At 37.0% G+C, this 17,577-nt stretch overlaps 1 protein-coding gene across 1 annotated transcript; it reads right to left on the bottom strand.

Annotated features, from left to right (window-relative positions):
• Window positions 1-4,452: 4,452 nt before the first annotated feature.
• On the bottom strand, window positions 4,453-15,744 carry LOC127661235 (transmembrane protein 116-like). The gene is made up of 12 exons (XM_052151857.1): window positions 15,602-15,744; window positions 15,371-15,414; window positions 13,276-13,339; window positions 12,626-12,766; window positions 10,171-10,278; window positions 9,721-9,767; window positions 8,264-8,389; window positions 8,141-8,186; window positions 7,982-8,053; window positions 7,226-7,364; window positions 6,220-6,290; window positions 4,453-5,159 (listed from the first exon to the last, which is right to left on the bottom strand). Exons 1-12 carry the CDS (start codon window positions 15,632-15,634, stop codon window positions 5,007-5,009), a joined length of 1,044 nt encoding a protein of 347 aa, XP_052007817.1. The 5' UTR covers window positions 15,635-15,744; the 3' UTR covers window positions 4,453-5,006.
• Window positions 15,745-17,577: the final 1,833 nt, after the last annotated feature.

The following is a 17,577-nucleotide window of genomic DNA, read 5'->3' as shown; positions in this document are numbered from 1 at the left end:
TTTAGGCGCGCCAGATGTAATGGTTACCTTACACATTTGGCCCAAAGGTCCTTGCTATTTGGGCAGTGGTTTAATGCATGTCTTCAGAACCGATATGATTGATGTGGGTGAGAAACCGTTCAATATTTTAGTCCTTTTTTAACCCTAAATCTCCACTTTCACTTTCAGATGTGAAGAAGAAAAAAAGGACTTAGGGTGCTTTCACACTTGGTCCGAACCAAAGTTTTTTTCCTCCCACACCCGCTGCCTGTGCTGGTCTGTGTTCACATCATATTATTTGGGTCTGAACCACGGTCCGATTACGTCATCAATGTGAGTACAAGCGGCAGCTGATTACCACTGTAACTGGGTGACAACTCGAGAAGACGTCACTGTGTTAAGTGAAGGAAAAACAAGCATAGTTAATTTGTACTAAAAACTAACAGCGCCCTTAAACTTAATAGCTGATTGTGCAACCTTTAGCAGCAAAAACCCATGGCCACCAACATTGTGTCCTTGAGTAAGGCACTTAACTCCAGGTTGCTCCGGGGGGATTGTCCCTGTAATAAGGGCTCTGTAAGTCGCTTTGAATAAAAGCATCTGCCAAATGCATAAATGTAAATGTAACAACTGCAGCCAAACATTTCGATAACTGGAGATCAGTCTTTCACAACGCTGTGGGGGAATTTTGTCTGACTCTTCTTTCCTGAACTGCTTTAGTTCAGCCACATTGGAGGGTTTTCGAGCATGAACTGTTCGTTAAAGGTCCTGCCACAGCATCTCAATCAGGTTCATGTCAGGACTTTGACTAGGCCACTCCAAAACTTTAATTTAGCTTCTTTGAGTCATTCAGAGGTGACGTACTCCATTGCTTTGGATCATTGTCTTGCTGCATAATCCAGTTGTGCTTGAGCTTCAACTCACAGACTGATGACGGGACGATCTCCTTTAGGATTTTCTGGTAGAGAGCAGAATTCATGTTTCCCTCAATTATTGCAAGTCACCCTGAATCAGAAAAGCATCCCCAAACCATAACACTGCCACCAGCATGCTTGACCGTAGGTATGATGATCTGTTTGTGGAATTCTGTGTTTGATTTACGCCAGATGTAACGGGACCCCTGTCTTCCAAACAGTTCCACTTTCGAATCAACGGTCCACAGAACATCCTCCCAAAAGCTTTGAGGATCATCAAGGTGTATTTTAGCAAAATTCTGCTTCTGGGTTAGCAGTTGTTTTTCTCCTCGTCACTCTTCCATGGATGGCATTTTTGCCCCGTGTCTTTCTGATCGTGGAGTCATGCACAGTGACCTTTATTGATGCGAGAGAGGCCGGCAGTTCATTGGATGCTGTCCTTGGCTTTTTTGTGACTTCCTGGATGAGTCGTCTCTGTGTTCTTGGAGGTATTTTGGAAGGTCGGCCACTTCTGGGAAGGTTCACTACTGGGCCAAGTTTTCTCCATTTGGATATAACGGCTCTCACTGTTGTTCTTTAGAGTTTTTGACTGTAAACAAAACCCTCAATTTATTTCTTCAACTTCTGGCACTTTTAGCACTGTGGACTTCAAGAAAGTAAAGTGTCATTAAAAACAAAAATTTGTTTGTCTACTAACAATGTTTAACAGTGTATGCACATGCATCTCAGGGGATTTATCTTTGTATATTTTCCTGAAAGTTAAAAAAAAAAAAACAATCCCACCACAATGTCATTTCCAAATGTAAAATTCTGTGGTGGAAACAAGCGTGCCGCACAAGCCCTCAAAAGTGAAGCCAAAACGTCTCGATCGCCCCACCCCCGGTGACTGGTCCTAGTATAGGTCATAAACCCCGCCTCCCCATGTTATTCAACGGGAGGTGAGACCAACTAAACAATTAAATTACACTTCACATATCTTTTTTCCAACGATAGAAACTACAGTAAATGACAGAAACTATCACGTTGATGCTATAAAAACGGTGCTGTGACATCATGATTGACAGCTGTGATTGACAGGTTCTCTGAGCGAAGTAGTCACTGAAGCACCAACTGACTTTTTTTCGGGATCTTCGGAGGACTGAGGAGATTGGAGCTTTAAATGTAATATCTAAATTTCTATAATTAATTATTTCACACCATCATAAGTCAAAAGTCAAAAGTGCAGGGGCGTGTGCTTGCGATTGATTCAGCGAGAGTGAGGGCGGGGCCTTGATTTCGCAGCTTTACTTCCTGCTCACTACTGTGCAGGTCTGGTCCCGAAATCGCAACTGCGCAGACTCAAGTCCCAAGATGTCAGCGCCATATCGGGACACTGGCGGCTTCAGTTCTCACCAATGGAAAAGAGCGAAGGGGCGTCATCCATCTTTTTTTACAGTCTATGGGTGGAAATGACAGTGATTTCATAGCTAACATTTTATGCACCCTAAATACACGATTAAATAATATTTTCACACTTTTTGCATAATTTGACAAAATTAAAGCTTGATTGTAAATGACGGCCAATAAAAATATTCTGCTCGCAAGAGGTGTTTTTTTTTTTGTCTCATATTTCATCTCAAGCATGCTCTTCACTCACACTTTTGTCCACCTGGTTAACAAATACACTAAATTTAGAAATGTTTTTACTAGGGGCAAAATAGTTTGGTGTGGTGGAAATGATGCCTAAAGTAACCTGTGATTAAGTGGCTTAATCAGACAATGCACAAGCACAATGGTGATGTCTAATGTCTTGTTTCTTGCGATTTTCTGTTTACTAGCCCTGAGCAGTTAGGCCCAGCATACAGAAGCTAATCTACTGTATAGAGCTGTTCAGGATGTAGTCCAAAAAGCCAGAAGACAATTAGTGTTTCTATGTCATGGGATCCCTTGGGAATTTCCTTTGGTTTTTATATGGTCTTGTATTTATGAGTATAATAAGGCCTTTGGTTACAATTACTTGTAGAGACTTTCACATTTTGTTCTGCAATATAAATGACACACCATGAATACCTCAAACACAAATTTTGAAGCCACTTGTATGTTGAATGTTAGCATTGTATGTTGCTAGCAAGTTGCTAGATAAGGACTACAACAACCACAAGCATGAAAGTAGCAACTATAATATAATGTAATATAATATCATATAACAACTTGTTAGCAACATACTTAAAAGTTTCACATTTAGTAAATTTGTAGGTGTTTTGAATGGTTCTTAACATGTTGCAATGAGGTTGCTATAGTGTTCTGGGTGGTTGCTAAGTGGTTGTTTACTCAACCAACTCAAAAGAGCACACACACACACACACCCCAACTGCAAATCTCTATGCTATTCTGATCCCTAAATATAGCCACACAGTGTTGAGTCAGTTACTCTAAAAGTACTTAATTACTAACTACTAATTACATCTTCTACAGTGTAATTAGATCACTGTACTAACCAGATGAAAACTACAAGTATAGATGTGAAATTGTTCTTTTAATTCTTTCAAATAAATCATATAAAATCAAATAAATTATTCATGAGCTGGCGAAAGAATTTAAAGGGGCAGCGTTAAATTAAAAAACAACTATTTTAACATTAGAAGTTAAATTTATATTTTACATTCACTATTGTTTTATAAAGAATTGTTGTATAGTCTAGAAAGTATTTAACACAATTACATCATAAAAATGAAGAGTAATCCCTTACTTTACCTTGCATTACACCCAACACTGAGTGGTGGTGGCGGCGTAGTGGGCTAAAGCACAGAACTAATAATCAGGAGGTTGCTGGTTCGACTCCCACAGCCACCACCATTGTGCCCTTGAGTAAGGCACTTAACTCCAGGTTGCTCCGGGGGGATTGTCCCTGTAATAAGTGCTCTGTAAGTCACTTTGGATAACAGTATCTGCCAAATGCATAAATGTATTGCTACTTCAGGCCAGGGTTACAAAATTGGGGCAGTTTAATTATTACAAAAATATTTATTTTGAGTAAGGGAACCCCTTCCATTGGCTCATCGCATGTCAGATACTTCCTTTACATACTAGTTATTATAAATAAATGCTATACATTCATAAGTAATCTACAAGAAGTTGATTTCAAATGGAAGTATAATTTGTTAACTAGGCACAATTGTTTTTCAGCTGATCACGGAGTGAGACGCCACCTAAAAGAAGTTAAAGGTCATAGACGCTGGATTGTTAAAACAGGATTTTGACCCCAATAAATGTTCAGATAATGACTTGCACACATTTATAACAAGGAACGGCTTCCTAAAGCATTCATTATGTAAATGTGACCCTTAATAGGGCGAACACATTTTGGTCCTGGAAGCATTTTTTCCCCTTTCTTTGCCCCGCTGGGATTTCAAAAGCTTCTTCATTAAAGAGTTCTAAGCCAACAGCTCTGAGATCAGTCACAACATTGCAAACTTTGATTTAAAGCAACAAAAACAAAGTATTAGACACAAGATACATGTGTTTATTCTTTTATGAGCGAATGAACAACTCATATGAAGCATTGCAAATAAAACTTGACTTTTAGTGATTGTTTGAACCAAACACAAATGCATGCCATGGACTTACTACTATATAATGTGACAATGACTCACTGTGACTTTCGGCCATAATGTTAAGTACATACTAGAATATTTTGTCCTGAAAATCTTTATGGGCTTGCACAGATCATCCCCCTCATGCATGACAGTCTGAGACATAAAAACGTTTTACTAACAGCGCTCGTGACATTGCTTGCTTAGTCATTGTGAATAATGCTTCAAAGAGCCAAATCCATGTCATGATTTATTTAGTTAAATATATACAACAGAAATATAACATTTCCATACAATATCAGTCTACAAGACTGAATCTAATGAAAGCAATCGACTAATAATTGAGGTTTTGTTCAGTCTTGACTATTCTATAAATTTCAAGTATATTTTATAATGTTTATATTATACAGACAGTGACACATAAACATTTCCGTTAACGGTATCACATTCACAACATAAAAAAATAAATACAAATCTTTAAAAACACAAAATTTCCATCTCTCAAAATGCAGACACTCTCACACACATTTCATGTTTGATTTCATGATGGCTCATTTAACGACTGTTCGAAGAAGGCTTTGTTAGAATAAGCCATGAGCGGCACACGCTCTCCCAGCACGGCGTCTCTGAAGTTACGCCGTCTCCATGCGTACACAATACTGTTCATGAACCCCTGCAGTGACACGGACAGTGCCTGTACAACAGCAGATATACCTCACAATTAATAGGTATGTTAATAACATCCATATGAAAACCCTCAAATGTGCGTCTGGCGGAAAGGGCACGGGGTGTCGAATCAATTTGCATTTCCTCATTTCACAAACACTCAATCTAAAGTGCATTAAAAAGGTATATAAATATGTGAACTGCTGTGTACATTTGAGTTTATGCACTATGATGAAAAGGGAAGTCTCAGCTTTCTAACAGTATTATCGTTTTGTTTCTACACCAAACTGGTGTGATCCAGATGTTAACCATTTAAATGCTTCCCTTGTACTTTCAAGACAAAGATGATATTTAAAGGGACAGTTCACCCAAAAATGAAGGTTCTCTCATGATTTACTCACCCTCGTGTCATCCCAGATGTGTGTGACTTTCTTTCGTCAGCAGAACACAATGAAGATTTTTAGAAGGATTTTTCAGCTCTGTAGGTCCATACAATGCAAGTGAATGGGTGCCAACATTTTGATGCACCTAAAATCAAACAGGTCAGCATAAAAGTAATCCATAAGACTCCAGTGGTTAAATCCATGTCTTCAGAAGTGATATGATAGGTGCGTGTGAGAAACAGATCAATATTCTTCTAAAGACATTGATTTAACCACTGGAGTCATTTGGATTACTTTTATGCTGAATTATGTAATTTTTTTGGAGCTTAAAAATGTTGGCACCCATTCACTTGCATTGTGAGGGTCAAAAGAGCGGATACAAATCTTCATTCAAAATCATTAAACACTAACAAGTAATCCCCTTAATAAAATAACACTTACTTTTAACATTTACTCTCCCTAGTCCGCTAGTTTCATCAATGCTACATTAACACCACAAAAAGTACTCATGTTGTCCCAACTCAAATGGATTAAGTAAACTCATATTTTGCTCATTTAAATGCATAGAAAACAATGAAATCAAGTTGTTTCAAAATGTTCTAGAATTGTGTTGCTTTACTTCGTAATAAATAAATATTTGGATTGCATGATGCGTTTAATCATTAATCTGTTTAATCTGAAATCTGTTATCAAACATGCTTTTACCTGTATGACATAGAGAGGGAAGAGTTTTCTTATTCTAGTTGGATCAAAGGAGAGACTGATCACAAGCAGAGCTGATAAAGAAAAAAGAAATCAGTATTAATTTTATCTTAAAGCTGCAGCACGTAACTTTGTGCTCTCTAGTGACACCTGTGGTTGAAACTTACATTGCAAGCATTTTGCAGAAGAACGCTTTACGTCAGTCGTGTTTTGGCACTGCTCTTCTGGCGGATGAATCTCATGATTTGAGCTGATCTGGACATCGCCTGTGTGTGATCATCACTTGAGCCGGAGTCATAACGTGCTAATTTCATCTTGATGTTACACGATTAAACATTTAAAACGTAAAAATAGAGAACAGGGGACTCAATCACTTACTGGTATATTTTAATATGATTATTAAAGAGTTTTATCTACTATTAATGTTTGAATTGTGCTACAATTTTCAATTTAAGAGGTTAAACTCATGATATGGCTGATACGAGTTCAATAGAAGACTTTATTATTTTTATAATATATTGTCCAGCCTCAGTTACTACAATAGTACGTCTATGCGATGCACGCAATAACACCGTAAACTAAAAACATAAAACGAGGATTCAATAATGATGGGGATATAATATACTATCACGATCGGTTAACACACGAGTCATGTTCGATTCTACAGCAGGTAAACAACGTCGCCAAACGGAAAACAGATAAACATCCATCTAGACTGCGGCGATGCCGTCCTGAACTGTGCGAGTGTGAATGAACAGTGTAGTTAGTTTCTCCAGCCGGAACATGAGACAGCCGGTTCTTCTTTCCTGTGTGTGCGGACATGATGTAATGACACAAGGATGAATGAGCCAGCGATTTCACGCCAAATCGAAGCCTTACAAAGCGCAGCTTTAAATAAGATGAATCGAAACATTGTTATGCATATGTTTTGTGACGTCTGTGTTAATGTGTGTACAGTAAATATGTGCATCTGTGTGTGTGTGTGTGTGTGTGTTATTATTGTATGTACCTGGAGCCCAGCAGATGATGATAACAAAGATCATGTATCGAGCTGATGACCAAATCCCACCTGGATGTCTCTGTGACATTGTGAACATGCTTTTGTTCTCGTAATGTCTATAACAGCTCTGTAACTTACAGTACACCACCTGTGAGACAGACAGACAGAGAGAGAATAGACCTTATTCACGGCAGCGCCATATTTATTTTGAAGGGAAAGAGGCTGTGACGGATAGATGTACAGTCTCTCTTCAATGGGTTGAACGGTTGTTTAAAGAGCGTTTGGATCGTTCTGCTGTTAGACCAAAAACTCCTTGCTTGGGTGGATTATTTGGGGGGTTACCTCCCCCCATTCCCCCCCGGTATCTATGCCCATGTCCATAGGCTATGCTCAGAAACGGCCTTGTTTGATAGGTTTTAATTAATAAAACAACTGAGTTTTAATTAATAAAACAACTGAATCGGTTTCTCTGAGATTATTTCAGCAATCATCCCGGATTTCGGGGCAGTGACGGGGCAGTGGTGGCTCAGTGGTTGAGGCTCAGGGTTACTGACCAGAAGGTCAGGGGTTCAAGCCCCAGCACCACCAAGATGCCACTGTTGGGCCCTTGAGTAAGGCACTTAACTCCAGGTTGCTCCGGGGGGATTGTCCCTGTAATAAGTGCACTGTAAGACGCTTTGGATAAAAGCGTCTGCCAAATGCATAAATGTAAATGTAAATTTCGGTCGAACGAAACTTTATTGTAAGTAACATTTATGTACTTACTGTGCAGCTGATGAGGACGATCATCACACTACAGAGAGTGAAAACTCGAATGAACTCAGCGTGAGGGGAATCCTATAGGACAAAACACAGGGTTGATAATCAAAACTTGTACAGGGCCTTATTTGTATTTGTGCCCTATGGTGTCTGTAAATGGCTTACCACATTTGGGCAGGAGTCATTTGTTAAATGCAGGAAAAGAATGCAGCTAAAAAGGAAACAGAGAGATTTAGTAAAATGACACACATTGATACAACACACTCACATACAGATGCATATTCTCACCTGTTGCAGAACACGGCAGTGGGCCATCCTCTGTTGTGTTCAGAGGGTTTGTATGCTGGCCCGACAGTAGCTTCCGTAAACGTGACGGTTTTTACATAAATGATGTATCCAATAATTGGAACAAGCCTATAGAAATGACAAAGGGGGTCAATGACATGACGCTCATTTTGCAGTCTGGATCTATTAAGTTATTCAAAAAACATTTAAAATGCAGTTCTCACACACAAAAAATATTATAATTGAATAGACCTCTACTATGATAAACATGATTTCAATTTCTGATTTCATAGTCATTTTACTATTTTGTCTGTGATTTTTATTCACTGGACGGTTACACCACATTTTTACTTAAAGCCAAAGTCTTATTAAATGCTGACATTTTGGAATAAATAAAATAATTACAAAATATTTTATATATAAAATATAAGCTATATATATATATATATATATATTTATTTATTTTTATTATTATTTTTTTATTTAATTTTCCTAAAAAACAATAGCAGTGAAACAATTGTAATTTAAAATATGAATAATATTTGAAACTTTTTTGCTGAACAAATAAAAGTAATGTGGTGTAACATGACACATATGTTGCCATTTTGTTTGCATGTAGCAAAACAAAAAATAAAAATTTAATTAAATTAAACAGAGATGAATTTTAGACCCCCATAACTGTGAAGTAAAAAAATATATAGATAGATTTTTTTTGTCATATTATTAATATAAAAAATATTTATTTATAAACATTTTAATTATTATTATAAATAGCACATTTTGTTCAGGTAATATGGTGTAACCACGATGAAGACATTCTTGACTCAAAAATGAATGATCCATCCATCCATCCATTGTCAACCGCTTATCCTGTGTACAGGGTCGCGGGGGCCTGGAGCCTATCCCAGCTAACATTGGGCGAAAGGCGGGGGACACCCTGGACAGGTCGCCAGTCCATCGCAGGGCCACACATAGACAGACATACACTCACACTCACCTCCACATCCACATCCACACCTAGGGCAATTTTTTTTGGAGACACCAATTAACCTAGCCTGCATGTGTTTTGGATGGTGGGAGGAAGCCGGAGTAAAATGAATGATATTTGTTAAAAATATATTTATTTTACCTTAAAATATGTTTGAAAACCTAATGATTAAATTGCGTTCATTCTCATGTATTTAAGGTACAAGGGAAATATTTAAATGACGTTTTTAGTCATATCATTTGTATTTATTTATTTATGATAAAATGCAATGTGTTTTTCAAAAATGTGTGAAACCAACATGGACACAAATGGTTAATTTATACAAAATTTTAATTGCTCTGACAAATTTTACATTGCATTCAATGTAAAGCAATAAGCGTTATTACTTTTACAGTACATGGAGTTCAGAAATCCAGAAATCATTTTCCATTTCTATATATTGCATTTATGAAGTCTAAGCAGAACTACTTACCACACAATAATATAGAAGAGACAAAACCTCTTCCTTCTGCGTATTATCTGTGGAAACATATGGATGACAAATTTGACTTGTTGTAATGCTACACATATGAGAAGTGTTTGGCAGTGAAAACCTTTCTGTCACAATTCTAGGGGCTTTTTATACAATATATTAAAACTGGCATTTCATGAACCACAATAAATCATAATGCATGATTCTAGATATATACTGTAAATCAGACAGAATCACTGCAAAGAGTTAATTGCTTGTAAACTGTCACCATAAGGAAAATAAGCAAGGAAAGCTGCACAGCCTGACTGAAACCTGATGTGACTGCCTATATAGCATGCAGGCTCCGTCAAACTGACGTGTCAGCTTAAGTTCGGCCATATTAGGTAATAGCAGTGATGTTGATTTGATTTTTAAAGCTTGTGACAGAAAGTGCCTCTCATCCCTGCTCACCTGGTTCTCAAACCCCACCTCCTCTGCTTTTTCCCTCCATCCTTGAAACGCATGTGCTGACTCACAGGCATAAATGATGACAAGCAGAAAAGAGATGCAGTAGAATGTCTAGAAAAAGAGAGAGAACGTTAATGCTTACATAACTATACTGTCCCATCACAAGTGCTGATGAGAGAAAACTGTCAAGACAATAAACACATGCACTACAGGTCATTGTATTTTTAATCTAATGCATTTTAGCCCTCACAGATGTCCTCGTCCATAGACATTCAGTCTAATGTTCAGTTCAAGCACCGCCCTCAGCATTTCGTTGAATATATCGGCCTCTGAGTGGACTACAAACTCAATCTAAGTGTCAATAGAAAGCTGAGATCCTTCCCTATTCGACAACACACTCATATGTATATATTCGTTTAGCGTGCTTTTCCTGCTGGACCGCATATTTTCTAAGATATAACATTGAATTTTTCTTTCATCTTTGGACTAAATGCTTGTTTTGCAAGCAAATATTAATGTTGCCTATGCATGTATAGTTTCTTTACAAAACTAACATTTTAGTTTATAAAATGCATAAGCTGGACTGGATAGTGATTAGCAGCCATGCAATACTATTTAAAAAGCAGCTCAGGATTGAGAGAATGAACGGAGCGTGCAGAGCTGCAATCTAGAGAAAGTATGATGACTTTAAAGGAGCGGTCTAACTACGAAAAGTTTAATTTTATTCCACTAGATGGCAGAAAATACATCCATCACAAAACGCCGGTCTGAAATGTAGGTGGCGCTCTAATGCTCTAATGCATTTTAGCCCTCACAGATGTCCTCGTCCATAGACATTCAGTCTAATGTTCAGTTCAAGCACCGCCCTCATTATTTCATTGAATATATCGGCCTCTGAGTGGACTACAAACTCAATTTAAGTGTTATTAGAAAGCTAAGATCCTTCCCTTTGCAATGATGTATAACATTTTATCATCAATATTCGACAACACACTCATATGTATATATATGTTTAGCGTGCTTTTCCTGCTGGACCGCATATTTTCTAAGATATAACATTGGATTTTTGACACAAACAAGCTCAAAGACTGCCGCCTAATGTAAAAGCAGATATAAAGTTAGCTATTTGGGGCTTACAGCAGAAGTGATCCGTACATTTTTATATTTACATGCATTAATTTGGCAGACGCTTTTATCCAAAGCGACTTACAAAAGAGGAAAACAAGCGAATCATCTTAAGGAGACAGTGGAACGAAAAGTGCCATATTACAAAGTTTCACTAGCATCAGAAAAGTATCCAAAACAGATTAAAGTGCAACAATAATTAGTTTTTTTCTCTGTACATACATTGAATTTGATTTCACTTTGTGATTCTTTTGAAAATCTTTCGAACCATGATATTAGGGCAACAAATAGCGTTCCTGAGAATGAGAGCTTTCATACGATATATGACTTGTCTATTTATTTTTTAAATACTTTTATAGTCATATTTCTACCACATGACCTTTAGGTGGTGCTGATTTGCGACGCAAATGTTTTCAGGCCTTATTTTGTTATTTGTTAAAAGTTCATATTCTAAGCTTGCCAAATGATGTCACATACTGGATGCCTCACTTATGTATTAGGGGACTTGAATATTTTAAGCGTAAACTTTTTGTGCGTTATAGCACCCCCTTTTGGACACGTCAGAAATCATAACGGAAGGTTGCTTTTTATAATGTTTTTTTTTTAAAAAAGGTAGCAAGGAGGCCTTTTCTAGACCTTTTTTTATAGTGATATCTTGTAGATATGGGGACGATAGCTATAGGGAAAAATTTGTCAACTAATGCAAATACTTCTGAGACCTCAAGATGCTTTTTTTGAGTAACAAATGTAGACGATGCTTGTTCATAATAACCACTTCAGAAAAAGATGTGTGATTTCATGTCATTTCAATCACATTTGGCATTTCAGAACATTTAGAGCATTTTTATATCTTCGGACTGTGGTGGTGGTGGTGGTGGCGGGGGGGTGGATACCATGACAACTGGGGCGGATAGGTTTGGCGACCTTGGTGTGTGGACATGTTAATTTTGTATAGAGACGATTTCACCTCTAAAGAACTAAATTGTGCCAAAAAAATGACCCAAAAATTACTAAAACAGCAATTGCGAGAGGGGTGGCCAATGGTGTGGCCAGGCTTCGGTCCATGGTGGCCATGGCCACCCCTGCCCACCCCCTAGCTCCGCCACTGCTTCCCTTACTGTCCCGACCTTTATCATTCTACAGTATGTCAAATGAGTGTTTTATATATAAGCCTCGAGAGCCTGTGTTGCAGTCATTTCACCAAAGAAAATGTTTTTAAATGTTTCATATTTAATGTTTAATAGTGTAAAACACCCTCAAAATATTGAAATGTCTGAGCAAATACAGTAAGAGGTATAAGTGATGTGTGTTTCCATGTCAAGAGTTTTCTCACCAAAGATAAAGGCAATCCATAGTTACAGAACAATTCACTTTTTGGGAAATGTTCATAGGATAGGAAGTTAATTATGACGGTGCCCATCAAAACAAGTGAAGCCAGGAAATCTGCCAGGGTTAGCTGAAGAAGAGGTTTAGCCTACGACACAAAAATACACACAACATTGTTACAAGTACAAGCATTAAAGTGAAAATACTGCATATTTGCTAACGAGACTGCTGAAGCAATATTTTAACATTTTGCAATCGAAGGTGAACATTTCTGAAATTGTCCTGATGGAGAGAGTTGTCAGCTGTGATGCAATCAGAAGGTTTCATTTTTATTTAGAGACTGTGTGTACACTGGTGCACTATGGGACAATATTGACCCTCACTGTTGACTTGGAGCAATAGTGTGAAATGTATTTGCTCTACGTGTGATTCACCTGGGGATTGCAGTGCAGCCGATTAGACCATTCAAAATTCCTATGAACTATTGGAATCCCAACATCTAACTCAAGTGGGAATTTAAGATATGGAAGCTGATGGTATAATCAGATCTCTTAAAATAAATTCCCTTTTACACATTCACATACACTAATAACAATGGCAATAACAATAGCAATGATTTTCTGTCTCTATCTCCATGTTAGTAAGTGAGTGACTCACCTGTTCATGAAGAGGTCTTCTCTTTACAATAGACACAACCATAACAGAACAGCTGCCAATCAAACTGCAACAGATAGAAAAAGTCACACAAGCATAAATATCAGATAAGTGCATTGTGGGAAAACCCCCTATACCTGTACACTGGTAACCTGCTACTTTTACCTCAAGGATCCATTTTTTACTCGATCTAACCTATACAATTTAAGTTTGTTAATTTTATAAGATTTAGATAAACAAAACTCATTGTTTAAAAAACATTATAAAAAATCAGCCACACGTGAGAATCAGGTTGTAACCTTATATAGCCTAGATGCAATAAGCAAGATTAAAAATAAACTTGATATCTATTTCCTGAAGCAAATTTGGGTGCTTTCAAGACAAGCAAAATAATAGTGTAAACGTTTTGAGGAAGCTTCTGCGTAAATTAAGAGAACCAAAACAAATGCAACTTATATGCAGCTGTAGATGGTTAATAAATAAATGTAAGATAAAAGACCAATCGCAGTTCAGTATGTAAATATAGACATTTTTGATTTTGAATAGCGAACATTCAACACTGATCAAATATGATCATCAAAAATGGTGCTTTCAGTAAATTAACTGATTTGATTGAAGTAAAAAATAATAACTAACATGTCTGAATCATCCTGAATACATCAGGTTACAGTTACAGGTTACCACATTTTACATGCAATGTACGTCAACGGAGAACTTTGAAATTACATTTCTTATATATATATATATATATATATATAGAGAGAGAGAGAGAGAGAGAGAGAGAGAGATCGACCGATAGTGGATTTTGCCGACACCGATATCTAAGGTGGTTCGGCCCATAGTTTCTAATCTCGATATATGGAATGTCAAAAAATAAATAAATAATATTATTTCTTTACTATGACGGGTAAAGACAAAGAGTTATAAATGCATACAATCCTAGATGCATTTTGTTTTCAAAATAAGAGTCCCCAGCATGATTCAGTCTTGTTTATACTTAAAAGTCTGAAGTTATGCAACAAATCTGAATTTTCTTATGGTTATTCTTGGGATTAAGCAGGAAAACAAAATTATATTTTGCGCATAATGTCAGACTGTTAAGTATAAACAAGCCGAAATCACACTATGGACTCTTATTATGAAATTACGAAAATATGAAAAAACTATCGTATGTATGTGTGTATGTATATACACCAATCAGCCACAACATTAAAACCACCTGCCTAATATTGTGTAGGTCCCCCTAGTGCCACCAAAACAGCACACTGAGATGATATTCTTCTCACTACAATTGTACAGAGTGGTTATCTGAGTTACTGTAGACTTTGTCAGGTCAAACCAATCTGGCCATTCTCTGTTGACCTCTCACACCAACAAGACATTTCTGTTGGCAGAACGTCCGCTCACTGGATGTTTTTTGTTTTTGGCACCATTCGGAGTAAATTCTAGAAACTGTTGTGTGTGAAAATCCCAGAAATACTAAAACCAGCCCGTCTGACACCAACAATCATGCCATGATCCAAATCACTGTGATCAAATTTTGTTGATGTGAACATTAACTAAAGCCCCTGACCCTTATCTGAATGATTGTATGCACTGCACTACTGCCACATGATTGGCTGATTAGATAATCGCATGGATGATTGTTGGTGAAGCAAATTTTTTAGGTTAATGTTTTTTCCAGTGAGTGAAAAAATAGAGTTATTTGGGGTATATTAATACAGTCCTGCATTGTGACTTTATGACCCGCTTCTTTTACTGCCACTAGTTCAAAATGAGCATGAGTGGACACTGCCGTGGGTCGCTGTCCAAGGGTCAGTGCTGGAATTTGGGTAGGGGATCACATATCAGGGTGCCCTGAGTTTACGTGACTTCACATGTCACATGGAAATTCCTTAAATGTTCTTGCTGAAGTCAAGTTAGGCAAGTTACTCCCTTTCATATGCATAACATATAACTCCAAGCAATGGTTTCCTTTTGTTTGTCACCGCATGTTGAAGGAGAACCGTTCGTTGATGCACTATTAATGACCCTTCAATGCATTTCAATGTGGGCAAAGAACATTTATAATTTCCTTAACACTGAATGTTTTTCTCACCTTAAACTCAAAGACAAGATGTATATCCAAGACAAAGCAGTTATCTGTGGAAATGATGGAGAAGAAATAACCTAATCAAATCAAAAGTAGGACAGTAATCAAAGTAGATAAGGCAATCACAATAATATAATGGCAAAAAACAAACAAACAAACAATTCTGTCATTAACTTTAACTGTTAAACTGATTATTATGTTTTAAATATACTTCAGGTGTGCAAAGTGAGTCAATACCTTTTCTTCCCCAGATCCACCAGTTGAGTTCATGTTGCCTGTGTGTGTGTGTGTGTGTGTGTGTGTGTGTGTGTGTGTGCTGATGAAACTACATGCCAGCTCTGTGTTGTTTTGTCATGTTAAGCAGCTCTCCGACTGCCAGCCGTCTCACCTGAACGTTGAACCTCAGCTCTGATCACATGGTGTCTAGTCTCACCTGTACTGACTCTTGCTTTCATAACCAGTGTGCCTTGTGGGAAAAAACCATGATGTTTTTCATTACAGAGCTTGGACCATTGCCAAGTGTTGTGTAGTTATTGCCAACATGGAGATACTGCAATATACAAGTCAAGCACCTCGGTAACACAGATGTATAAATCTTAGTCTATATTTACTTTCTTGTATATTAAAATAGTAAGAAATGTCCAAAAATGTCATGTGTTTCGTATATTTTCATATAAATGGAAAAATATGTACAAAATATTTATTAGTAGTGTTATCCAGAGGTGTATTTATTTATTTATAAATGCATTTACAAATAAAAAATATTTACAAAATAAATTGTATATAATAAAATATTTATATGTGCTTAATTTTATTGATTTATTCACTTATTAGGAGTTCAAGCCCAAAGGGCTGAAACACTATTGTAATTGTAAGGATTTTTATTTGTATTATTCTGCATTAAAACTGATCGTGCTGACCAAACCGTAAGTCGTAGAGAGCTGAAACTTTGAGGGAAGGTAGTTCCATAGAGTACTACAGCGTATGAAAGTTTCGGCCCGATCGGCCTCAAGGTGGCGCTCTAGTGATCATGTTTACATTTTGGCCCTTAACTTCTAAACCGTTTGTCGCACACTCAAGTGTCTAACATCATTGGATTCCTTGGCTCAATACAAACTAAAGGTATATCTCCAATTTCATTCCATAAAATTGTTGCACTCATTTGCATAATTCGAAAAACCTCGTTTTTCAAATTCCTCCAAGGCCGTATGTCCGATTCGCTCTAAAATTGGGGTGCGTCTACTACATAAGATGCATACCAATTTTCAACTTCATTGATCATACGGTTGCGGAGTTATGAGCGTTTATTTGTTGTAGCGCCCCCTATAGGCTAAATGTTTCGCAACTTTGCGTGCATCCTCAGAATATCCTGTTGTCTATGTTTATCAAGTTTGGTAACATTTTGACTTTTCCTTTGGTAGATATTGGTCAATATGTACAAAACAGACGACGCCTGACCAATTTGTTGGCTTATATCTTCGCAACGCTTCGACAAATCAAAATTCCTTTGATAACTTTTTGACAGGAGGGTACATAGTATCTAGTAGGGGCCAAAGGCTAACACATCCTACAATATCAGTTGGACAAATAAAAAAACATGGCCGCCAGCAGCCAATCAAATTTCAGCAGCTAATAACATCAAATCTGAATGACCGACCGTTACGAAACTTGAGATGTTTGTACACAGTGTAAGATACATTTTCAGCAAAATGGCTGTATTAATGATGTGTAAATTATTGTATATTATCCAATATTACCTGCTATTGTGAACTACATCTAGGAATCCCTAGGTCAATAATTAACAACTTTAGTTATTTATTTAGTTATTTAGGGGTTGCATTTATCATGTGGGTTTGACCAAGCGTATCCAAAAGCTTATAATTCCTAAAATAAATATTACAATTTCTAAAACTTTTTTGGATATTGGTTGCTTTGTGTCTTTATAACATTTAAAATGTGAAAAAAAATTAAAATTAAAAAATGAATGACCACCATAACAATTATCCTGTTTCAGGATCGTTGAACACAAGACATCAGAGTCATATTTAACACCAGTTTGCACATCCTCAAATGACAAAATAAATAAATAAATAATTTAAGACCTTTTCTTAAAACTAACTTCATATTTTATCCATTTCTGCAATTATTTTTAACCAACTGATACTGAGGTGACTTTTATAATGGATCTATGACGGTAGTTCACACATTATAAC

Source organism: Xyrauchen texanus, chromosome 21 (genome assembly GCF_025860055.1).
Source record: "Xyrauchen texanus isolate HMW12.3.18 chromosome 21, RBS_HiC_50CHRs, whole genome shotgun sequence".
NCBI lineage: Eukaryota > Metazoa > Chordata > Actinopteri > Cypriniformes > Catostomidae > Xyrauchen > Xyrauchen texanus.
Note: the sequence above shows the minus strand (reverse complement) of the source record. Positions and strands in the feature narration are given on the sequence as shown.

Bases quoted from the DNA above. Each gene is read 5' to 3' on its own strand.
- LOC127661235 (XM_052151857.1), bottom strand. From the start codon at position 15,634: ATGAACTCAACTGGTGGATCTGGGGAAGAAAAG. The intron at 15,415-15,601 runs GTATTGACTCAC...TCATTTCCACAG, and splicing joins GTGGATCTGGGGAAGAAAAG to ATAACTGCTTTGTCTTGGAT. The intron at 7,365-7,981 runs GTAAGTACATAA...TCTGTCTCACAG, and splicing joins TCGTCCTCATCAGCTGCACA to GTGGTGTACTGTAAGTTACA.